Source organism: Dipodomys spectabilis, unplaced genomic scaffold (genome assembly GCF_019054845.1).
Source record: "Dipodomys spectabilis isolate Male_0828 unplaced genomic scaffold, ASM1905484v1 ptg000234l, whole genome shotgun sequence".
Taxonomy (NCBI): domain Eukaryota; kingdom Metazoa; phylum Chordata; class Mammalia; order Rodentia; family Heteromyidae; genus Dipodomys; species Dipodomys spectabilis.
The window spans coordinates 17,528,253-17,551,956 of NW_024870911.1; the positions used below are offsets into that span (position 1 = coordinate 17,528,253).

Below are 23,704 nucleotides of genomic sequence, written 5' to 3' on the forward strand. Positions count from 1 at the left end.
GACTTTGCAGCCCCCTCAACTTCACCATCCCGCCCACAACTCCCGCACGCACTGCGCAGCACCCGAAGAATCCGCAGGCGCTGGCGGACCGCCCACAGCCTGACCCTCCTTATGTAGGACCGCCTTTCCCCGCCTCCCAGCGCTCTGCTTCCCCGGTGATTGGACGAGGGCTCTGTCAGTCCTAACCCCTGGGCTCCGCCCCCTCTTTGCCACCCACTAGACCGTAGCTCCCTTCTCTCGGTGCTCCGCAGCCCTCCGGGTCCATTTCTGCCCTGGGGTCGCGGGGGCACCTCGCCCTGGCCCCAGCCCAGGCGCAGGCCCCTCCTCCTGTCCTCGCCCCACCCCCGGGCCCCTCTCCCTGTTCTCTGGGGCTCGGCGCCGCACAGCTCGGCTCCCCCGCGCGCAGCCTGGCCGCGCTCCTCCGCCCCTCCCTCCCGGCACCGCACAGACGTCTCGGGCGCCCGGGCCAAGCGCGCGGCGCGCGGGGGCATGCGCTCCATGAGGGCTCTGCAGAGCGCGCTAAGCCGGGCGCGCGGGCACGGCCGGCGGGGAGGCTGGGGTCACCCGAGCCGGAGCCCGCTCCTCGGCGGGGGCGTCCGGTGCCACCTCAGTGAGGCCGCGGCGCGGGGCCGGGAGACGCCGCGCAGCCACCAGCCGCAGCACCAGGATCAGTAAGGCTCGCGGGACGGGGGCAGGGGCCCGGCTCGCTCCCACTCCCGCGGTGGTTCTCGCTCGCTCCCGGGGAGCCCCCTTCCCCAGGCAGCGCTCTCCCCTCCCCGCTCTCCTCGCTCACTAGCCTGCGATGCCTTTTCCTTTAGATTTGGGGCTTTGGGTCCGCCGCGCTCGGGCGGTAACGTGCCCGCCGCCCGGGAGGGCGTTTGGGCAGGTCGGTCTACGAGATGGTGCCTGTCCAAGGTGCGTACTGAAACCCCGGAACGCAGATGGGCGCCGAGTGTTGTTTGGTGCACGTGTCTGAATGCGGGGCCGTGTGCACACCCGCCCATCCCTCACCTTTCTTCGCCTCCTCGGTGGCGCTCGCTCGCGTGTCTTGTAGGGGATGCATGGGGATGGAACAGCTTCCTGCCCCAGGTCCAAGTGCACTCGGGTCCTGTCTGTTTCTGCGCGTCCTTGGCGCGGGGACTGAGAGCTGCGCGCGTTATTATTGGTGCGCAGGTGCGCACAGATCGGTTGGGTGTGTTCGCGTAGCAGGTCTCCCTCATCTGTAAAATAAGGATGGTTTTCCAAATGGTCTTTGAGTGGAGAGAATATTTCTAGTTTATGGTAGGATTCGAGTCGTACAGACGCAGATTTCCGAAACCAGACGTCAGACTTGGTTATTGGTACCCGTCAGGCTTCCTGATTGAGAAAGGTTCCCTTCCTCTGGGCACATCTTCCGTCCTGGAGACTGAACCTCTCTTTTCCTTCACTAACCAGGAGTACTTGGTGACTGTGCCTTCTTTTCTCCAAGATGCATAGTGCTGGAGCAGGAAATCTTATCCTTCCCAGAAGTCCAGCTAGACCCGGTCCAAGTAGCTCCTGCTTTTTTATTTTTATAGCAGTCACATTTTCCCTGTCATTGACATCTACCTGATGACATTTAGAAACACATATACACCATAATTAAAGTAGCCAGACTGACAAAGCACTACCTCACCACCGCTGGAGTCCTTGTCCTGAGAGGTAAAACACCAATAAGTATTATTTATTATTAGTCATTATTATGCAGTATTTTCCATCAGCATCTTCTCAAAGAGATGTGGAATACTGAAAGCCGTTCCTGTCCCAATCTCCAGCCCACTTCCTCCCATAGACTGGAAGTGGGACAGAGCAAAGGCTTCACCTCTCTCACCCTTCCACTTTGTTTGGGGTGATCACGGTAGAGGTATCATCGCTGGCTTCCTACACACACTCTCTCTAGTGGGATCAGTGATGGAATGTATATGGGAAACTAGTTTTTCTTGCTTAGAGCTGCTTGTGCTCCTGGTCTTGCACAGGTACACCCTGGGCAGAGAGAAGTTGACCCCCCCTAAGGGGGATAGATTCTGGGAGTGTGATGTCATGAGGGGGAAGATCAGCAAAGAGGAAATGCCCTGAAATTCAAATTGCTTTTTTTTTTTTTTTTGGTCAGTTGTGGGGGCTGAACTCTGGGCCTGGGCGCTGTCCCTCAGCTCTTCACCTAAAGGCTAGTGTTCTACCACTTGAGCCACTGTGCCACTTCCGGATTTTTTTCTTTTTGCTTATGTGGTGCTGAGGAATTGAACCCAGGGCCTCAGGCATGCAAGGCAAGCGCTCTACCACTGAGCCACCTTCCCAGCCCTGCTCTTTTACTTTTAACATTATGTTGGTGATTGACCTCTGAGTGATAGGTTTTGTTTTTTTTTTTAAGATTTTTGAGACATTCAAAAGTGACATGGCATTATTTCTAGTCTTCTGTCAGCAGAGATCTAACTTCAAAGTTCTTCCCAACTCTCCTCTGCAGTTAGTCCTGTTAGCTTTTTACCTCTCTTCACTATTGGCACTAGTGTCATTGTGACTTATTGGAGTCCCCAGAAATAGAAACACTGTCCCTGTTCTGCTGTTCTTCCTGGCTACAAACACACACGGGTCTAGGCTATGACAAGCTCCTTGAGAGTCTTTGTTTATTTGATGTTCTAGTGTTTAGACTCAGAGCCTCATGCTTGCTAGGCAGGTCCTCTACCATTTGAGCCATAACCCCAGTCCCAAGAGTCTATTTTTAGTGTACTATTTCAAGAGACAATCTAACCAAATAGTTCAAAATTAAAAATACACAAACTAGCCTTTGTGAAAAGTATTCCTTCCAACCTAACACTTTTTTTTTTTTTTTGGCCTAACGCCTACTTTACTTCTTATTTCTAGTTGTGTTAGTATTTTTTTTTTTCTTTTTTTGGTCTTTTGTACCTTTTTCCCCCCCAGAACTGAGAACCGAACTGCACTTGCCAGGCAAGTGCTCTTCCACTGAGCTAATCCCCAGCCTCTTCTCTTCTTATTTTTTATCCATTCTAGAATTATTTTGTACCTGAATAAGCAAACACATATGTATTTCCCCGTGTGTGTGTGTGTGTGTGTGTGTGTGTGTGTGTGTGTGTGTGTGTGTGTGTGTGTATGCCTTTCCTGGGGCTTAAACTCAGGGCCTGGATACTGTCCCTTAGCTTTTTCACTCAAGGCCGGTGCTCCACCTGAGTCACAGCTTTTTTTCTGGCTTTTTTCTTTCTTTTTTAAGTAGTTTAGTTGGTAAGAGTCTCACAGACTTTCCTGCCTGAGCTAGTTTCAAACTGTGATCCCCAGATTTTAGACCCCTGAGTAGCTAGGATTATAGACATGAGCCACTGGGGCATGGCTCTAATTTCATTCTTAATTCTGCATAATAGTTTACTATATAAATATATGGTAAATTGCCTACCTAGTTCCATAATAATGTACATTCAGGTTATTTCCAATTTTATTATTTCTAACAACGCAGTGAATAACTGTGAACATGATACTCTGTAGGTATATGAGTGTACCTGCAGGATAAATTCCTAGAAGACAAGATTGTTGGATCAAAGGACTTTGAGAGTGTATTAATCTCAGTTATCGCTCATATTTGGAAATGATTTGATAAAGTAATTCCTCTAAATTTGTTACTATGTTAATAGAAGAACTCTTGAAGACGAAGAAGACATTTGATTATTTAGGAATGTTAGATGTTACAAACCAGTGGAAGAGACATTTGGGGCAGTGGGCCCTTCCTAGCAATGTAACTTGGTAATTATTATTAAAGAACCCACTATGTGCTAGGGACTTTGCTCATTGCTATGAAGACAAAGATGTATAAAACACAAAGACCTAGCAGTGGAGCAAGAGAGTACTGACATTAAAGATGGTACGTGAGACAAATAGGCAGCACAAGCAAAATCTGGAGTTTAGCGAAGGTTAAAGTTGGTAACATTTGACCTGGACCTTGAAAGATGAGTAGGACTGTGCGAGATGAAGAGAAAAGTCATTACATGTAAAGGTAAAGCATAGCAAACGCTACAAAGCTTCCTAGTGCCTGTCCCATTTGAGTTACCATCTCTTTACTAGAGTGTGGAAGAATGGTGAGCTACAGGAAAGGAAGGATGGAAGGTTTTATAGACCCTCGAATTAAGAATTAGCTAGGTGTGGGCTGGGAATGTGGCTTAGTGGTAGAGTGCTTGCCTAGCATGCATGAAGCCCTGGGTTTGATTCTTTAGTACCACATACACAGAGAAGTGCTGTGGCTCAAGTAGTAGAGTGCTAGGCTTGAGCAAAGGAAGTTCAGAGACAGTGCCCAGGCCTTGAGTTCAAGCTCCAGGACTGGCAAAAAAAAAAAAAATTAGATGGGTGTGGTAGTGCACTTCAATAATCCTAGCACCTGGGAGGCTGAGGCAAGATGATTTAAGAGTTTGAGGGCAGCTTGAGCTACACAGTGAGACCCTGCCTCAAAGAAATAAAGAATTTACTCTAGGCACTAGGGAGCTATGATAGGAAATGCATAGGAAGGTGTAAGAAGGTGTGATGATTCATGTTTGGACATGTTTCAATGCCTGTGGAACAAGTGCAAGTGTCTAGAAGGCAACTGGAAATAAAGGCCTGAAAGTCAGAAGTAAAAAAAGGCTAGAGAGTGATAGATCCATCTCTCAAGGAAGAGACATGGAATGACATTCACCTAATTATAAGCTCATGTTCAGGGAGGAGGAGCAGGGAGTTCTCAGGCTCCTGTCCTCCTCCTATTTCTGCCTCCAAACAGTGATTCATCAGAGAGTGGCATGCTATCCCGCCTCGGTGATTTGCTCTTCTACACGATTGCCGAGGGACAGGAACGAATCCCTATCCACAAGTTCACTACCGTAAGTTACTCTATCTCTTCAGAGCTCTAAGCCCTTAGAATCTTTGGAAGTGAGCCAGGTGCCGGTGGCTCACGCCTGTAATCCTAGCTCCTCAGGAGGCTGAGATCTGAGTATCATGGTTCAAAGCCAGCCTGGGCAGAAAAGTCTGTGAGACTCTTATCTCCAATAAACCACTCAGAAACCAGAAGTGGTGCTGTGGCTCAAGTGGCAGAGCACTCACCTTGAGCTGAAGAGCTGAGGGACAGCGCCCAGGCCCTGAGTTCAAGACCCACAACCAACAACAACAACAAAAAAAAAATCCCGGAAGTGAAGAAAGGAGGATGCAGGTGCAGGTGAAGGGCAATTAGTTGGTAAGTTGCTATGTGAGGATGAAGAAGACAGATGTAGTACCAGGTGCCTAGGCTGAAGAGACAACCCAATCCCTGTCCAAAGGCCAGGAAATGAAACACTAACAATGAAAAAAAAATGTCACCAGGCACTGGTGGCTCATGCTTGTAGTCCTGGCCACTCAGGAGGCTAAGTTCTGAGTATTGCAGTTCAGAGTCAGTCCAAGTGGAAGTCTGTGACTCTGTGTATGTGTGTTTGTGTGTGTGTCAGTTGTATGACTTGAACTCTGGGCCTGGATGCTGGCTCTGAGCATTTCAGCTCAAGGTTAGTGCTCTACCACTTGAGCCACAGCGCCACTTCCCGTTTTCTGGTGATTTATTGGAGATAAAAGTCTCAGGAACTTTCCTGTCCAGGCTAGCTTTGAATCTCGATCCTCAGATCTCAGCCTCCTAAGTAGCTAGAATTATAGGTGTGAGCCACTGGCACCTGGCTTGTGAGACTCTTATATCTCCAATAAACTGCTAAAAAAAACAGCTTGAAGTGGAGCTGTAGCTCAAGTGGTAGAGTGCTAGCCTTGAATAAAAGAAGCTCAAGGAGTGGTGCTGTGGCTCAAGAGGTAGAGCGCTCGCCTTGAGCTGAAGAGCTGAGGGACAGCGCCCAGGCCCAGAGTTCAAGACCCACAACTGACCAAAAAAAAAAAGAAGCTCAAGGACAGTGTCCCAACCCTAAATTCAAGCCCCAGGATCAGCACCAAAATTTAAAAAAAAAAAAAATTCAGGAAACCCTAGTTGGTCTTCAGAGCTAGTCCAGCATCTCTTAAGTCTCCCAATCCATTTGTTCCATTTGTAGTTGGGCTTGACTTAGTTGAATATCCTGGGAAGATTATTAGGATTAGATTATTACCTTTTGAGCTGACTTTACCAGACATTTTATTTCACCCACAGGCATTGAAGGCCACTGGACTACAGACATCAGATCCTCGGCTCCGGGACTGCATGTGCCAGATGCACCGCATGGTCCAAGAATCCAGCAGTGGTGGCCTCTTAGACCGAGATCTCTTCCAAAAGTGAGGGCCCCAAAGATAAGGGCACTAGTTCCCTGAACTGTTCTGTGGACAGACACTGGGCAATTTTACAGCTCAGCCCACTTTGTTTTATTAGTTATTATACAAGTACTACATGAATACTCATATAAGTTTTAACGATTTATAAGCACATGCTCTCATTTCCCTCTCTACCACATCCTAGTCCCACTTTCCCAGAAGTAAACATTGTGAACAGATTAGTGAGCATCTTCTAGATAATATCCTATTTATTCACTAGATATTTGAATATTTATAAACATGTAAATATGACTTAGGACTTCTAAAATATATAGAGGGGACATATATGTTTATTGTTATTTCTCATATCTCAAGACATAATGACTTGAGCCATCTCCCATGTTATTATAACCCCTCATTTCAGAGGTAAAGAATGAAAACCTAGAAAGATAAAAAGTGACTTGCCAAATGTCACATAGCTATTGGTCCCAATCCAGATAGCTACTTATAACCTTCTTTGTTCTCACATTCCATGGCTCCAAAGTGAGCCTCAGCTGCATCTCTCTAGCCTTCTAATGCACTCATGTCTGGGATCCAGGTGTGTGAGCAGCAACATTGTGCTCCTGACCCAGGCATTCCGAAAGAAGTTTGTCATTCCTGATTTTGAGGAGTTCACGGGCCATGTGGATCGCATCTTTGAGGATTGCAAAGAGCTCACTGGAGGCAAAGTGAGTGCCAGGGGGATAAGGGAGGGGCAGGGGCTCTGGGCCAGACATAACTTGCTTCTCAGAGACTTTCTTTCTTTCTTTTTTTTTTTTTGGGTCCGGTCATGGGGCCTGAACTCTGGGCCTGGGCGCTGTCCCTCAGCTCTTCAGCTCAAGGCTAGCGCTCTACCACTTGAGCCACAGCGCCACTTCCGGCTTTTTTCTTTTTGTTTATGAGGAATCGAACCCAGGGCCTCAGGCATGCAAGGCAAGCGCTCTACCATTGAGCCACCCTCCCAGCCCCTCTCAGAGACTTTCTGGGGCTGGGAATCCTCCAGGATGAGAGGAGAAGCAGAACTTCTAAAAATGGGATATCACATGTTTCTATCCACCTGACTTCTAGAGCAGAGAATCCTCAGTGCTAATGGAAACAGATGGCATAAAAAGTCAACTGAAAAGCAGGGCACCAGTGGCTCACACCTGTAATCCCAGCTACTCAGAAGGCTGAGACCTGAGGATTGCATTTCAAAGCCAGCCTGGGAAGGAAAGTCTGTGAGACTCTTTTCTTTTTCTTTTTTTTTTGGGGGGGGGGGGGTCCGGTCGTGGGCCCTGAACTCTGAGCCTGGGCGCTGTCCCTCAGCTCTTCAGCTCAAGGCTAGCGCTCTACCACTTGAGCCACAGCGCCACTTCGGGCTTTTTTCTTTTTGCTTGTGTGGTGCTGAGGAATCGAATCCAGGGCTTCATGCATGTAAGGTAAGCGCTCTACCACTGAGCCACCTTCCCAGCCCCCGTGAGACTCATATCTCCAATAAACCACCAGAAAAAAACAGAAGTGGTGCTGTGGTTCAAGTGGTAGAGCACTCGCCTTGAGCTGAAGAGCTTAGGGACAGTGCCAAGGCCCAGAGTTCAAACCCCACAACCGACCAAAAAAAAAAAAAAGAAAGAAAAAATTCAACTGAAGCTTTCTAAGAGACTTAGAGTAATTGACAACCAAAAAAGGAAGCCAATTCCAGAATTCTTTTTTTCCGTGTGTGTGTGTGTGTGTGTGTGTGTGTGTGTGTGTGTGTGTGTGTGTGTGTGTGTGTGTGTGTGTGTGTGTGTGTGTGTGTGTGTGTGTGTGTGTGTGTGTGTGTGTTCTGGGGCTTGAACTCAAGGCCTGAGCACTGTCTCTGAGCTTTTCTGCTCAAAGCTAGTGCTCTATCACTTGAGCCATAGCTTCATTTCTGGCTTTTTTTTTTGGAGATAATAGTCTTACAGACTTTCCTGACTAGGCTAGCTTCAAACCACAATCTGTAGATCTCAGCTTCCTGAGCAGCTAGGATTACAGGCATGAGACATCAGTGCCCAGCCTCCAGAATTCTTTTTGTTTTAACCTTCCATGGACTTTATTGCCAGCTCTACAGGCCTGGGACTACAGAAAGATAAGGTCCCCTAGAATTTGGAAGACTTGGGTATTTCTGGGAGCAGTAGTCAGAAGGGAACCATTCTCCATGCTGGAGACAGGATCTTATCCTTTATTAAAAGATTCTCCTGGGCTGGGAATGTGGCTTAGTGGTAGATGCTTGCCTAGCATGCAGGAAGCCCTGGGTTTGATTCCTTATTACCCCATAAGCAGAAGAAACCAGAAGTGGTGCTGTGGCTCAAGTGGTAAAGTGCTAGCCTTGAGCAAAAGACACTCAGGGACAGTGCCCAGGCCCCGAGTTCAAGCCCCAGGACTGGCAAAAAAAAAAAAAAGATTCTCCTGACTCTGAATACAGCTCTGTTCTTCTCCACATCGATCTCCTCTTTACCCACTCTTGGCTAGGTGGCAGCGTATATTCCTCAGCTGGCCAAGTCAAATCCGGACCTGTGGGGCGTCTCCCTGTGTACTGTGGATGGTCAGCGGTAAGATGTTGGGTGAGAGGAAAGGGAGGGAGGGCTCCGGGCTGAGTAAAATAGAACCCCTTTCATGTCACTGTCTGTCTGCAGGCACTCTGTGGGCCACACAAAGATCCCCTTCTGCCTGCAGTCCTGCGTGAAACCCCTCACGTATGCCATCTCCATAAGTACACTAGGCACTGACTATGTGCATAAGTTTGTGGGCAAGGAGCCCAGTGGTCTGCGCTACAACAAGCTCTCCCTCAATGAGGAAGGTAAGCCACTTCAGACCACGCTCCACTCCCCTCCCCCACCCCCAGCCTTCTTTTTCTTGTTCCTTTCCCTTTTCTTCCATCTAAGTACTAACAGGCCTGACCCTGCTTAGCTTCTGAGATCAGAGATTGGCCATGGCCAAAGTACACAGCTGTAGCCTCTGCCTTTCCCCATTAGCCCTGTCCTTCCTTTCTCAGAAATCTTTTTTGTCTAACCCACAGAATGAGCAGGCTGTGAAACAGGCTTTCTTCCGTGGCTAATGAGATTCCGGTTGATTTGTATTTCCTCAGGAATCCCCCATAACCCCATGGTCAATGCTGGTGCCATTGTCGTCAGCTCCCTGATCAAGGTCAGTGCCACCCCCGTCTTCTGATAGATACTATTCTCTAAGTCTTCTTGCACAGCTCTGGGGAGCTGAGTGGTATGATTCCTTTGGGGGTTACCAAGAAGCATGTAAGAGCACGGCAGGGATCTAGGTGTGCTGAGGAGGTTTGTAAGAAGGACTGTATCACCCACCTCTCCCCATACTGTTTCCTTCCCCCACCTGAGTCTGGAGCCCAGTGCTTCCTGGACCTTACAGAAGTGCACAGCAAGTCCTGACCCCTGCCTAAAACCAAGGGCCAAGTGCCAGAGAGAACGGGGGAGGACAGCACTATTAGGCACTGATTGGCCACTCCTAGGTGAGAGACACTTGGAAAAAGGTGAATGGTCGGGCCAGGGCAGTTATTCACGTCACCTGGAACTGTGAGTTGGCCTTGAGCAAGGGTGTCAGGCAGGCACATCAGCTGTAGGTCTCCCAGGGCTTGAGCAAGAACCTGAGAACAACGTGGGCAGCCACACTCCAGAGCCAATCACAGCCCCTCCTGAGGAAGGTGGTGTTAGGAGCCCATCCCCCTGAGAACTCAGGTGTCAGAGTTTCTGCCCCCTCCCCCCAGGTGTTGACTTTATAGTTGACCTATGCAGGAAGCAAAGAGTCTGTGGTAGGAGACCAAGCCAAGTCTAACACACACACACACAGAGACACACACACACAGACACACACACACACACACACACACACACACACACACTTCCCTAAGCACTATCTACAGCCCTGCCTCTTGGACCTACCTTATCTCATTCCTATCTATGTCAGCTAAAACCTTGTCTAATGTATAAGGCCCTGAGTTCAATTCCAGAACTGAAAAACAAATAGAAAACCTTAGCTTCTTAGGTGGCTGAGATCTAGGGTTTTGTTTTTGTTTTTGTCTGTCTTGGGGCTAGAATTCTGGGCATGGGCGCTTTCCCTGAGCTCTTCAGCTCAAGGCTGTTGCTCTACACTTGAGCACAGCACCACTTCCGGTTTTCTGCTGGTTAGCTGGAGATGAGAGTCTCTCAGACTTTCCTGCCTGGGCTAGCTTTGAACCACAATCTTCAGATTTCAGATCTCAGCCTCCTGAGTAGCTAGGATTACAGGCGTGAGCCACTGGCACCCAGCTGAGAACTAGGGGCAGACAAATCCCAGAGACTCTTCAATTAAACAAAAAGATAGAATTGGAAATGTGGCTCAAGTGGTACACCAGCTATGAGTAAAAAAGCCAAGCAAGAGCTCTAGAAAGCTGAGCAAGAATGCAAGGTCTGATGGGCTGAGAAGGTGGCTCAGTGGTAGAGAGCTTGCCTTTCACACATGAGGCCCTGGGTTTGATTCCTTAGCACCACATAAGCAGAAAAAGCCAGAAGTGGCACTGTGGCTTAAGTGGTAGAGTGCTAGCCTTGAGCTGAAGAGCTGAGGGACAGAGCCTAGGCCCAGAGTTCAGGACCCATGAGTGGCAAAAAAAAAAAAGAATGCAAGGTCTGAAAGGTCCGGGACAGTGTGTCCAGGCCGAGTTCAAAACCCATGACCAATGGGCTCAGTGGCAGAGTGCTTGTCTAGCATTCATGAAGTACTGGGTTCCATTCCTCAGTACCACATATACAGAAAAAGCCAGACATGGCATTGTGGCTCAAGTGGTAGAGTGCTAGACTTGAGCAAAAGAAACTCAGGGACAGTGCCCAGGCTCTAAGTTCAAGCCCTAGGACTGGCAAAAAACAAAAAAACCCATGAGCAACAACAACAAAAAAAGAATGTAATGTCTGGAGTTCAAGCCATAGTACACACACATACACACACATACACATGCACAATTAGCTTCATTACACTTAGCAATATAATTTAATGCTGTAATATATGCAACAAAGGAGCCACACCCCATTTCTTACTCCATCTAGTGTTAGAGATAATATGGGAGTCAGGGCTTGGCTAGAGGAATGCTCTATCTAGCACAGGGTATTAGGACCAGGGTTACAAATAGGACTTAGGGCAGGACTAGAGTCAGGATGAGGGTTCAGATAAGGATAGATGTAAAGGTGAGGAGGGGGTAGGGGAGATGGGAAGGGATGGGAAGGAGGAAACAAAGGAGGCAACAATGCTTGATAAGAAATGTACTCATTACCTTGCCTATGTAATTGTAACCCCTCTGTATAGTATTTTCACAATAAAAAAAAAAAAAAAAAGAAGTTAAGGTGAGCACTAGTGGCTCACGCCTGTAATCCTAGCTACTCAGCAGGCTGAGATCTGAGGCTCATGATTCAAAGCCAGCCTGGGCAAGAAAGTCTAAGACTCTTACCTCCAGCTAACCACCAGAAAACCAGAAATGGAGCTGTGGCTCAGTGATAGAGCTCTATCCTTGAGCATAAAAGGTAAGTGTCAGTGTCTAGGCTCAGTGTCAAACCCTATGACCAACAACAACAACAAAAAAAAAGGAAGTAAAGATAAGCCTCAGGAGGAGTCAGGCTCATGTATGAATGAGGTTGTTTGAGACGGATCTCCTTATGTAGTCCAGGCTGGCCTCAAACTCTTGATCCTCTTGCCTCAGCTTCCCAAGTGCTGGGCTAATAAGTGTGTACCACCATGCCCAACTGAGTGAGGTTATCTGAATCTTCATTCTTTGATATCTGTCTGTCTGTCTATCTATCTCTATATATTTATTTATAGATAGATAGCATGCATGAAACCCTGGTTTCCATTCCTCAGTATCACATAAACAGAAAAAGCCGGAAGTGGCACTGTGGCTCAAGTGGTAGAGTGCTAGCCTTAAGCAAAAGAAACTCAGGGACAGCACCCAGGCTCTAAGTTCTAGTCCCGGGCGGGGGGGGGGGGGGGGGGGGGGGGGAGGGAGGGGGAGAGAGAGAGAGAGATTTGTCAGTCATGGGTCTTGAACTCTGGGCCTGGGTACTATCCCTGAGCTCTTCAGCTCAAGGTCAGCACTCTAGCACTGAAGCCACACACCGCCACTTCCAGTTTTCTGGTGGTTTATTAGAGATAGGAGTCTCAATGTATTTTCCTGCTGGGGTTGGCTTGAACTATGATCCTCAGATCTTAGACTCCTAAGTAGCTAGTGCCTGGCTTGATACTAGTTTTTTTTTCTGGTGTTACTAGGATCGAATTCAGAGCCTTGTACTTCCAAAGGCAAGTGCTTTACCACTTGAGCCATGCCCCCAGCCTTCTCTTTTTGAACTTATTTTTTTACTTTTTTTTTTGTCGGTCATGGGGTCTGAACTCTGGACCTGGGTGCTGTCCCTCAGTTCTTCAGCTCAAGGCTAGTGTTCTACCACTTGAGCTACAGCGCCACTTCTGGCTTTTTCTGCTTATGTGGTGCTGAGGAATTGAACCCAGGGCCTTATGCAGGCAAGGCAAGCACTCTACCACTGAGCCACCTTCCTAGCCCAGTTTCTTTTTACTTTTTTGTTTTGTGGTACTAGGGTTTTGAACTGGGGCCTTGAAATTTTGATAGGCAGGTGCTCTACTACTTGAGCTATACCCCAGCCCAAGTTAATTGGCTTGAATTTTTTGCCCAGGGCAGGTTTTGGATTGCAATTCTCCTACCTACATGTACCTGTATGCCTGTAGCTGAGACCACAGATACTCACCACTAGACTCAACTTACTGGTTTAGCTAAAAATCTCCCTTACCTTTTTCTCCCCCAGACTGGCCTTGAAACAAGATCCTCCCACTCTCTGCCTCGAGAGTAGCTGAAATTATAGGAGTATACCAGCACACCTGGCATGATGTTTCTCTGGTTTTTGTTTGTTTGTTTTTGGTAGGTCGTGGGGCTTCAACTCAGCGCCTGGGCACCGTCCATGAACTCATTTTGGTCAAGACTAGTGCTCTACCACTTTGAGCCACAACTCCACTTCCAGTTTCTGGTGGTTAATTGGAGATGAGAGTCCCACAGACTTTCCTACCTGGGATGCCTGTGAACCAAGGTCCTTAGATCTCAGTCTCCTGAATAGCTAGGATTACAGGTTTGAGCCACCACACTGGTTATTTTTTGTGTGTGTGTGCCATTCATAGAGCTTGAACTCAGAGCCTAGGCACTGTCCTGAGCTTTTTTTGCTTAAGACTAGTGCTCTATCACTTGAGCCAAGGGTCCATATTCAATTTTTAGTGGTTAACTGGAAATAAGTCTCAGTAGATTTTCCTGTCCAGGGTGGCTTTGAACTGTGAGCTTCAGATCTCAGCCTTCTGAGTAGCTAAGATTATAAGTGTGAACCACTGGCACCTGATTTGTGTGTCCTGGGGCTTGAACTGAGGGCCTAGGCATTGTCCCTGAGCTCTTGAGCACAAGGCTAGTGCTCTACCACTAGAGCCATAGCTCCACTTCTAGCTTTTTGGTGGTTAATTGGAGATAAGAGTCTCAATTTTGCTGTCCTGGCTGGTTTTGAACCACAGTCTTCAGATCTCAGCCTCCTGAGTAGCTAGGACTACAGGCATGAGCCACAGACACCCAGCTTAATGGTTTGATTTTTAAGATCACTAACTAGGGCTAGGAAGTTAGCTCAGTGGTAGATTGCTTGCCTTGCATGCATGAGGCCCTGTGTTTGATTCCTTAGTACCACATAAGCAACAACAACAACAAAAATCTGGAAGTGGCACTGTGGCTCAAGCGGTAGGGTGCTAGCCTTGAGCTGAAGAGCTGAGGGACAGCGCCCAAGCCCAGAGTTCCACCCCCCATGACCAACAATAAAACAAAAAAACAAAAAACCAAGATCACTAACTACATATATGCATGTGTTACATACTAGGTATTAAGGGGTTTTTTTTGTGTGTGTTTGTGTTTGTTTTTGTTTTTTTGGATGGTTATGGGCTTGAACTCAGGGCCTTGGTGCTGTCCTTGAGCCTTTTTGTGCTCAAGGGTAGAGCTCTATCACTTGAGCACAGCGCCACTTTTGGCTTTTTCTGAATAGTTTAATGAGGTAAGAGTCTCATGGAGACTTTTCTGTCCAGGCTTCAAACCACAATCCTCAGATCTCATCCTCCTGAGTAGCTAGGATTACAGACGTGAACTACCAGTACCCAGCTCTTTTTTTTTTTTAAGCACCAGGCATGCTGTCTTAGCTACCCATGAATGAGATGGGAGAATCACTTGAGTTCACTACCTGCAGACCATCCAAGAAAACAAAAAGAAAAGCCAAGCCGGGCGCCGGTGGCTCACGCCTGTAAACCTAGCTACTGAGGAGGCTGTGATCTGAGGATCACGGTTCAAAGCCAGCCCTGGCAGGAAAGTCCATGACACTCTTATCTCCAATAAACCACTAGAAAACGGGACGTGGCGCTGCGGCTTAAGGGGTAGAGCGCTCACCTTGAGCTGAAGAGCGCAGGGACAGTGCCCAAGCCCAGAGCTCAAGCTCCATGACGACGACGATGACCAAAAAGAAAAAGAAAGAAAGAAAGAAAGAGAAGCCATTGTAAAGTATTAACACATTTGCTGGGCACTGGTGGCTCACACCTGTAATCCTAGCTACACAGGAAGCTGAGATCTGAGGATCATGGTTCAAAGCCAGCCCAGGCAAGAATCCTTATCTCCAATTAACCACCAGAAAACCAAGCGGCACTGTGGCTCAAGTGGTAGAGCACTACTAGCCTTGAGCTGAAGAGCTCAGAGCAATACTCTGAGTCTTGAGCCCGAAGACTGGCAGATTAAAAATACACACACACACACACACACACACACACACACACACACACACACACACACACACACACACACACACACACACACACACACACACACACACACACACACACACACACACACACACACACACACACTCAGGGCAATACTCTGAGTCTTGAGCCCGAAGACTGGCAGATTAAAAATACACACACACACACACACACACACACACACAGTAGCAAGGCTAGTCTAAAACTTAAGTCCTTCAGACCCTACCTCTGGTATCCTTCTAGGACTGACATACTGACATCTCTCTCTTTCTCTGCAGATGGACTGCAACAAAGCAGAGAAGTTTGATTTTGTAAGTTCTTTGCTACTTAGCTCTTGGCTGCCTTTCTCCATGGCATGCTGTCCTCCCCAGCTGCCCCAAGTGCCTGGCTCTAAGCTCAGCATCATGTGCACCAGCTCACATTAGAAGCCCTATGTCCCAGAAATGGGAAACTACTGGTCTCATAGAGAAAAGCCTGTGGATGTCCCTGCCCTTTTTAAGCAAACCTGAGATATGCTCCAAATGGATCTGGTTCATAAGGGCTAGTCAGCCTGGAATGTGTTTAGTGGGGATCCTTAGTCAAGTGGCTCTTGCCTTGCCTCTCTTCTCTTCCAGGTGTTGCAATATCTGAACAAAATGGCTGGGAATGAATTCATGGGGTTCAGCAATGCCACGTAAGGCCCTATGTAGAAGACTGGCTGAACACACTAGTGTTGTGTGTAGATGGGGAGCGGTGAGAGGAGAGAGATTCTAGGGGATCCTTGGCCTCCTAGCTTCCTCTGAGCCCCTTCTTTGGCATTTGTTTCCTTTCTGAAATAATTTGTTCCATTTCTAATCATTATGAAATGAGAGGCAGTGTAGTGTTTGTGCTGAAGTCCTTGTCAAGACCCACCAGGCTTCTTAACTAAATGGCTGGGTACCTTTGGTGATTTTTGTTTAATACACACTTTACAACAAAGCTATGAGAGTGTTTGCTTAGACTCATACATTTACTAATATTGTGAGAAGTTAGAAGGGGGCTCATTCACTGTAGCACATGTGATGCGGTTCTGCCTCTCAGGCAAGTAATTTTTCCTTCTCCCCATACCTCTCAAGTTTCAAGTACTAAATTGGGTGTTTGCTTCAGATTCCAGTCAGAGAAGGAAACGGGGGACCGGAATTATGCCATCGGCTACTATCTCAAGGAAAAGAAGGTAACTGGGAGAAGCCAGTAGACAAAGTCCCTGGGAATTCTGGTGGCTGAAGGCAGTTGGGATTGGGGTATCACCCAAGACCATGGCAGTGTCAATGTGCGGCTTGAACAGAATGCTCTCCCCTCTCTTCCTTGCAGTGTTTTCCCAAGGGGGTGGACATGATGGCTGCCCTCGACCTCTACTTCCAGGTAAGTAAAGCATTCTCAGGGCTGAGGAAACAGGACTGCCCTCTGACTCACACCACAGACACTCCTCTCTGGTTGTTTTGTCAGAAACCCCAAAGGAACTTGGGAGATCTTGTTGTCCCAGAACATGGTTCCTGTCTACTCTGCCTGATCACCTGTCCCTTGTATCTATAGTTATGCTCCGTGGAGGTCACTTGTGAATCAGGTAGTGTCATGGCAGCCACCCTGGCCAATGGAGGAATCTGCCCCATCACAGGCGAGAGCGTGCTGAGCGCTGAAGCCGTGCGCAACACCCTCAGCCTCATGCATTCCTGTGGCATGTATGACTTCTCTGGCCAATTTGCTTTCCACGTGAGTGTTTCTGCCCTGTCACTCATCTGTCATATACCCAAGATCAGGAAGAGAATACACTGGTCTCTGAAGCGGAAGCTTGTTTCTGCTTCCCATTCACAAGCCTGCAGCCAGGCGAGAATGTATTACACACATACCACATCCCTCAAATATGTAGGCACATGAGTCACTCCTGGGTAAGCCTTTACAAGGCTGGCTCTCCTCTGCATCTCAGCTTACATATCACCTCTAAGGAGAGGTTTATTTTTAGTGTATCTGGCACTGGCAATGGAAGCCAAGCCTCATTGTGTTGGACCACTGAGCTGTATCTGCAGCCCTAGCAGCTTTTCTGACTGCCCTTTTTCAAACAAATCTGCCTCTCCCTCGTCACAGCACTCTATTTCTCAGGGTTGATCAGAATTATTTTTAGCTATTGCCTGTCTCTTACCCCAGAATGTAAGTTACATGAAAAGCTTTGCACTAGTTTCAGCACAGCATCCAGTAAGCATACTATCAGTAATATTTCAATAAACATTTCCTAACTATCCATGGACTGGGGGAGGATGGCATTGAGAAAAGAAGTTAATTAATAAGCCCAAAGGTTAAGGTGGATTGTGGCCTTGTCTATGCAGACACTTCAAATAGCCTGCCTTATTTGTTTCCCTATTTGAGCAACCCACAGCTTATCTTCAGCATCTAATCTGTTCTCTAGGTGGGCCTGCCTGCCAAGTCAGCTGTGTCAGGAGCCATCCTCCTGGTGGTACCCAATGTCATGGGAATGATGTGTCTATCACCACCATTGGACAAACTGGGGAACAGCCAAAGGGGCATCAGCTTCTGCCAGGTGAGTGGCTCTGTGTGTCCTACTTAATATTTATCAATTAAGCAACAAGTTAATGATAGCAACTTTATTTTAAGCAAACAAAGCAATTTTGAGCTCCTACCCAGTGCAACTGGACAAGCTATTGTTACATCTCTGACTTACAATTCTAGAAGTTGGTGTCTCTTTTTAATTTTCACAACTATGACAACCTGAGGCACTGTGCTCGGAAGTTAGACCCACGGCGTGAAGGTGGAGAAGTTCGGGTAAGGAAAACCTCGGCTGGCTCGGCAGGATTTCTCAGAACAAAATAATCTGTTACATTTCACCAATACCCTTGACTAAACATCCATGGAGAAGGGTTACAAGGTAGAGCTGGGCCTGGGTGTATTCAAAGCCAGTTAATCTCAGGTGGGGTATCTGTGTTCCAGAACAAGACAGTGGTGAACCTGTTGTTTGCTGCCTATAGTGGAGATGTCTCAGCTCTTCGGAGGTAACTCTACTGTATATCAGATATACACAATAAAATACAAGTCAGAGATCTTATTAGGAGGTAACATACCAAGACAGTTAAATTACACCAACTTTAGGGTTAGCCAGAATGGACAGAGATTACTTTTTTTTTTTTTTTTGCCAGTCCTGGTGCTTGAAGTCAGGACCTGGGTACTGTCCTGAGGAATCAAAGCCAGGGCTTCCTGCATGCTAGGCAAGCACTCTACCACTCAGTCACATTCCTAGCCACAGATTGCATTTATATGCGACAGAAAGCAAAATGCCAGCCATGTAAATACTTAATTAGTGGCAGTCACTGGTCATTGAATGCTAAGAGCATGGTCCTAGGAGGCAAGGATCCCCTCTCAAGTGGATTACCAACACCAACAAATATACACTATAACTAGGTGCCAGTGATCCTCCTGGAAGCATCACACTCCCATACTGAAAGTGGGATGGGACAGACTTACAAGTTACAGAACACATTATACAGAGCCACAGATATTAACATTAATCATTTTACTTTTCCTGAATCCCATCCAATCTAACCCAACTACAGAAAGGATACAGAGGATTCTCGACTGATTGGGATAACTCTAGCTGCTTTCCACTATCCTCAGGTTTGCTTTGTCAGCTATGGATATGGAACAGAAAGACTATGACTCCCGCACAGCCCTGCATGTTGCTGCTGCTGAAGGTACCTAAAGAGTGGAAGAGGGGAGGCAGCGTGTGAGACCCTTTCTTTCCTACTGAAAGTGTCCCATTATATGTATAGTTATACTATTAGTATTAGCAGCAAAATCCCAAGGCCTTTTCTCTTGCCCTCTTATGTAGACTCCAGTTGCCAAAGGTCTATAACAGAGTTCAGGACCCATATCCTCTTCTCACTTTCTTTTTCTTTTTTCTTTCTTTCTTTCCTTCCTCCCCCCCACCCCCCCGCTTTTTTTTTTTTTTTTGCCAGCCCTGGGCACTGTCCCTGAGCTGGTTTTGCTCAAGGCTAGCATGCTACCTCTTGAGCCACAGCACCACTTCCAGCTTTTTCTGTTTATGTGGTACTGAGGAATCGAATCCAGGGCTTCATGCATGCTAGGCAAGCACTCTACTACTAAGCCACATTCCCAGCCCCTCCTCTCATTTTCTTCTGCCCATATTCCTAGGACACACTGAAGTTGTTAAATTCCTGATCGAGGCTTGCAAAGTAAATCCTTTTGCCAAGGACCGGTGAGTAAGATTAGGCTAAAAGTGAGGACAATGGTACAACCTCATCACCACCACCTCCCAGCCACCAGCCACTGTGCACATGATACAACTATGGCATTCCCTGTGTCTTCTTTGCCTAATCATGTTCACTGCTCTGTCAGGTGGGGCAACATTCCTCTGGATGATGCTGTGCAATTCAATCACCTGGAGGTGGTCAAACTGCTTCAAGATTATCAGGACTCCTACACACTCTCTGAAACTCAGGCTGAGGCAGCAGCTGAGACCCTGTCCAAAGAGAACTTAGAGAGCATGGTGTAAGCACAGGTCATGGACAGACCCTGCTCAAGGAAAAGCATGAGCTGGCCACATACCTCACCCATGCAACCACCAGGAATAATAGGAGAGATGCTTCCGTGGGAACCAAGGCCATTTGGTGATACAAGCCAGTACTTTCTGTGCGAGTCAAAACACCCCATCCCTCTATGAACAGAGCACAGAGAAGGTCCTCAGTGGACACCTGCAGTAGAGCTATCCACAGAAACACAAGTATAATCTAATAGCCTGGCCCACTAAAAAACCATAACAGGTCCCCTTTCTCTCCCTGAAGAAACCATCACAAGAGAGAGACTTCAGAGAAAGGACCATGCACTTGTGTGTATCACAGAGAAGGAGGTGCCAGTACATCTAGATTTAGTAGTCTTAGTCTGACCCCAAAGCCACGACAAGCTGCTGCTACTGCTAACAACAATTTTATAGACAGAGAAAGTATTTTGTGCTCAAATAAACTTTAATTACACAAATGATTTTTGTTAAACTTAAGTCATTCTTTTTCCCCTAGGGTTTCTAATTTCATCACCATCATAGAAGGTAAAATAAGGTAGAACCACGGGGTCTAGCAAAGCCCAAACAATTCATATATATATATATATATATGTATATATATATATATATATATATATATATATATATATATATATATATATATATCTGTTCCACTAGGTTTTCCTCAACCCCCCCAATACTGCTTTAGGTTAAGTATATCCTGTTGCCAAGGAGACATGAGGGTTTGGGTCTACATAGGCCAAAAACTGGATTATGCAAAACTCTAGTCTCCTTTTCTCAGGAAGTTTCAATTATAGTGATATGAAGAGGAACTTCTTAAGAATAAAGCTTCTAGCCTGGCGCCGGTGGCTCATGCCTGTAATCCTAGCTACTCAGAAGGCTGAGATCTGAGGATCACCGTTAAAAGCCAGCCTGGGCAGGAAAGTCTGTGAGACTCTTAATAAACCACTCAGAAAACTGGCAGTGGCACTGTGGCTCAAGTGGTAGAGTGCTTGCCTTGAGCTGAAGAGCTGATGGACAGTTCCCAGGCCCAGAGTTCAAGCCCTACAACCAACCAAAAAAAAAAAAAAAAAAAAAAGAATAAAGCTTCTGGATCTAATCCTTTAGCTATCCCCCTAGAGTTTCTTCCCCTTTGGTAAAAGCTGTTACTGGCACAATGACAAACTGGCTGGGTATCAGAGGTACATGGACTTGGCTTAGGATAGCTGCAGCTGTGTGGGGCTGAGGGTCTATGGCACTGAGGTACTAGGGGAGGAATACCTTCTCACTGACCCACTGAGTAAATAAAGTACCCAAGGAGCTAGAGCCTAGACTTTTTAGGTGCTGTAGAGAAAAGGCAAGTCACTGTACCACCCCTGCAGTCAGAGGTAGAAACAATTCACTCTGGAGAGATCTGGTGAGCCCCCAAAACACAACATGTGGGTAAGGAAAAGAGAGGTATCACGGTTAATATACTGGAACAGTACTAAAAGGCAAGGTTCCAGGACTGAACAGTCTGAGGGGCCAACAGAACCAAGACAGGGAAAATATACCCCCTGTAATTTAGGGAACTGGCAGTAATCTGAGGGGAAAGCTTGGCGGTATGCCTAGTTTTCACAGGACGGACAGAGGACCTGATACTGAATTGTGGAGCTACTGATTGCTTTGGGGCAAAGTAAAACAGCTTCAGACATTTTTAACTCAAGGCTGGCCAAAAAGCATGATAAGGGACTTCAGTAATGGGCATGCTAGAGACCCTCTGGCACTTCAAGCCCTGAGTGAGTGAGCAGCTCTCCATCCCAAAGGGCAAAAGCAGGCACCACTGGACCCCGAAAATCTGTCTGTAGCGTGTGTATCACAGAGACCTGGCTCACATCCACCAGGCTCAGCTTCTTGGCCTCATATTCCAGCAGCAGCCCCACCTTCTCTGGATGCCCAATTCCCTCAATTGGGGCTTTCTCGTTGGCCAACATGGTATGCCACTTGCGCTGGGCATAGGAGAAGACCCAGGAACGGTCATCGACACCGATGCAGCTATCACGGGACATGTCCACATCTGCCACTCCTATACGGAACTGCTGGGACCGTTTCACTGTCACCTCCCAGTAGTGTCTGCCATTGGTGACCGCTGTGTCTGCCAACACCACTGCCCACTCCCGGAAGCGCTCCACATTCAGGGCCACCTGAGTGGGCTCCAATCCCACTAAGCCATATTTGACACCTGTGTCCTTTTTGAAGAGTGCCAGGCTGCTGTGGGCGGTTTTTTCTTCCAGTTTGAAACTGACGCCTGCGGGCAGAGCAAAAAAAAAAAAGACTGGATATCACAAAGGCTTAGGCTTAAGACTGCTGATCTCCAGATTCTGATCTGAAGCCAGCAGTCGGATCACGAGGAAGCAGGGGAGTCAGAACGCCAAGATGGCAAGAGTGAAGTAGGGTGGCGATCATACGGCAACGCGACGAGCCAACAACTCAGACTAAGCAAGCCTCAGCCTCGGCAGAAATCAGAGGATGCGCAAAGTTGAGACTCTGGACTGAGGCAGGTGGGGGAGGGGACGTGGTTCGAGGGGCCTGGCGTTCTTGGCTCGGGAAATAAGAGGCGGGAAGTGCTTCCGAGGTAAAAGAGAGCAAAAGGAGATAACGACCCTACCTCTCCGGGCCTCCCCGGCTGCAACCCCCCATCGTTTGGCTCCCCAGCGGCACAACCGCGCAAAGGGCAGCGCCATCTTACGCCACGGATGCACGGGGCACGCCCCCATGCGGGAGGCCCGGCCCCCGGGCGGCCTGCGCCCAGACCACGTGATGCGCCAGGCGGCCGCGCAGCCTGATGACGTGAGAGCCAGGACCTGAGGCGGGCGTCGCCATCTTAATGGTTTCCTGCACAGTTTCTTCTGCTCTTTGAAGGGTGTTTTCCGTTCTTTTGTTTACTTATAGTGTGTGAGTGGGGAAGTGCTGCTTGCATTTGAACTAAATAGGACTCTTAGAACAATAACCAGATGCTTAGAAGTTATGTATGTGCTGATCCTGGGGCTAGGACTCAGGGCCTGGGCACTCAGGGGCCAGGCATGAGTCCTGGGCATGTGGCTGCTATTTAGGTTTGTGTGAGTTGGTTTTTTTTTGGGGGGGGGGGGGCAGGAAGGGGGTTCTTTTTATCTTTCTTTCATTCTTTGTTGTTGTTGGTCGTGGGGCCTGAACTCTGGGCCTGGGCACTGTCCCTCAGCTCTTCAGCTCAAGGCTAGTGCTCTACCACTTGAGCCATAGCACCACTTCTGGCTTTTTCTGCTTATATGGTGCTGAGGAATCGAACCCAGGGCCTCATGCATGCAAGGCAAGCACTCTACAACTGAGCCACCTTCCCAACCTCCATTTAGGTATTTTTAAAGTTAGTCTTTCCAGAAACAGAGAGCTTTTTGAAGAGCTGAGGGACAGCGCCCAGGCCCAGAGTTCAGGCCCCACGACCGGACCCCCCAGAAACAGAGAGCTTTTCTTTTCTACCACCATCACCACACACTAGTTTCTCAGTAATTTTGTTAGGAGGATTTTCAATTTTCAATTGTTGAGTGAGCTGCCTTGGAGATACTTATTGCATAGGTGTCTTTCTTTCTTTCTTTCCTTCTGCCAGTCCTGGGGCTTGAACTCAGGGCCTGGGCACTATCTCTAAGCTTCTTTTGCTCAAGGTTAGTGCTCTACTACTTTTTTGTTTGTTTATGTGGTACTTAGGAATGGAACCCAAGGCTTCATGAATGCTAGGCAAGCACTCTACCACTGAGCCACATTCCCAGTTCTGCATAGGTGTCTTTACTAATTCCTTTCTGTAGAACCTAAACACAAATACCAAACAGTTCAACTTTAGTCTGTTTGGCCTACATTAAAAACTTATCTGGGGGACTGGGAAGTTGGCTCAGTGGTAGAGCGCTTACCTTGCATGCCTGAGGCCCTGAGTTCGATTCCTCAGCACCACATAAGCAAAAAGAAAAAAGCCAGAAGTGGCGCTGTGACTCAAGTGGTAGAGCGCTAGCCTTGAGCTGAAGAGCTGAGGGACAGCGCCCAGGCCCAGAGTTCAGGCCCCAC

At 47.7% G+C, this 23,704-nt stretch overlaps 2 protein-coding genes across 4 annotated transcripts; one reads left to right on the forward strand and one right to left on the reverse strand.

Moving 5' to 3' along the window:
- Nucleotides 1-420: 420 nt before the first annotated feature.
- Gls2 (glutaminase 2) lies at nucleotides 421-19,705 on the forward strand. Of its 2 annotated transcripts, none has more exons than XM_042698972.1 (18): nucleotides 421-671; nucleotides 4,769-4,868; nucleotides 6,140-6,261; nucleotides 6,836-6,965; nucleotides 8,746-8,825; nucleotides 8,910-9,073; nucleotides 9,362-9,420; nucleotides 15,375-15,407; nucleotides 15,711-15,769; nucleotides 16,222-16,288; nucleotides 16,426-16,476; nucleotides 16,648-16,824; nucleotides 17,516-17,647; nucleotides 17,797-17,889; nucleotides 18,055-18,116; nucleotides 18,736-18,812; nucleotides 19,273-19,336; nucleotides 19,477-19,705. In XM_042698972.1, the coding sequence occupies exons 1-18, from the start codon at nucleotides 490-492 to the stop codon at nucleotides 19,631-19,633; spliced, it is 1,809 nt and encodes a 602-aa protein (XP_042554906.1). In that variant the 5' UTR covers nucleotides 421-489; the 3' UTR covers nucleotides 19,634-19,705. The 2 variants fall into 2 exon arrangements, with proteins under 2 accessions (XP_042554906.1, XP_042554907.1); XM_042698973.1 differs by lacking the exon at nucleotides 421-671 and adding an exon at nucleotides 803-915.
- Nucleotides 18,412-22,400, reverse strand: Spryd4 (SPRY domain containing 4). 2 transcript variants are annotated; one of them, XM_042698975.1, is made up of 3 exons: nucleotides 22,284-22,400; nucleotides 21,559-21,923; nucleotides 18,412-18,816 (listed from the first exon to the last, which is right to left on the reverse strand). In XM_042698975.1, exons 1-3 carry the CDS (start codon nucleotides 22,390-22,392, stop codon nucleotides 18,772-18,774), a joined length of 519 nt encoding a protein of 172 aa, XP_042554909.1. In that variant the 5' UTR covers nucleotides 22,393-22,400; the 3' UTR covers nucleotides 18,412-18,771. The 2 variants fall into 2 exon arrangements, with proteins under 2 accessions (XP_042554909.1, XP_042554908.1); XM_042698974.1 differs by lacking the exon at nucleotides 18,412-18,816 and having other exon boundaries at nucleotides 20,744-21,923.
- Between the last annotated feature and the right edge of the window lie 1,304 nt (nucleotides 22,401-23,704).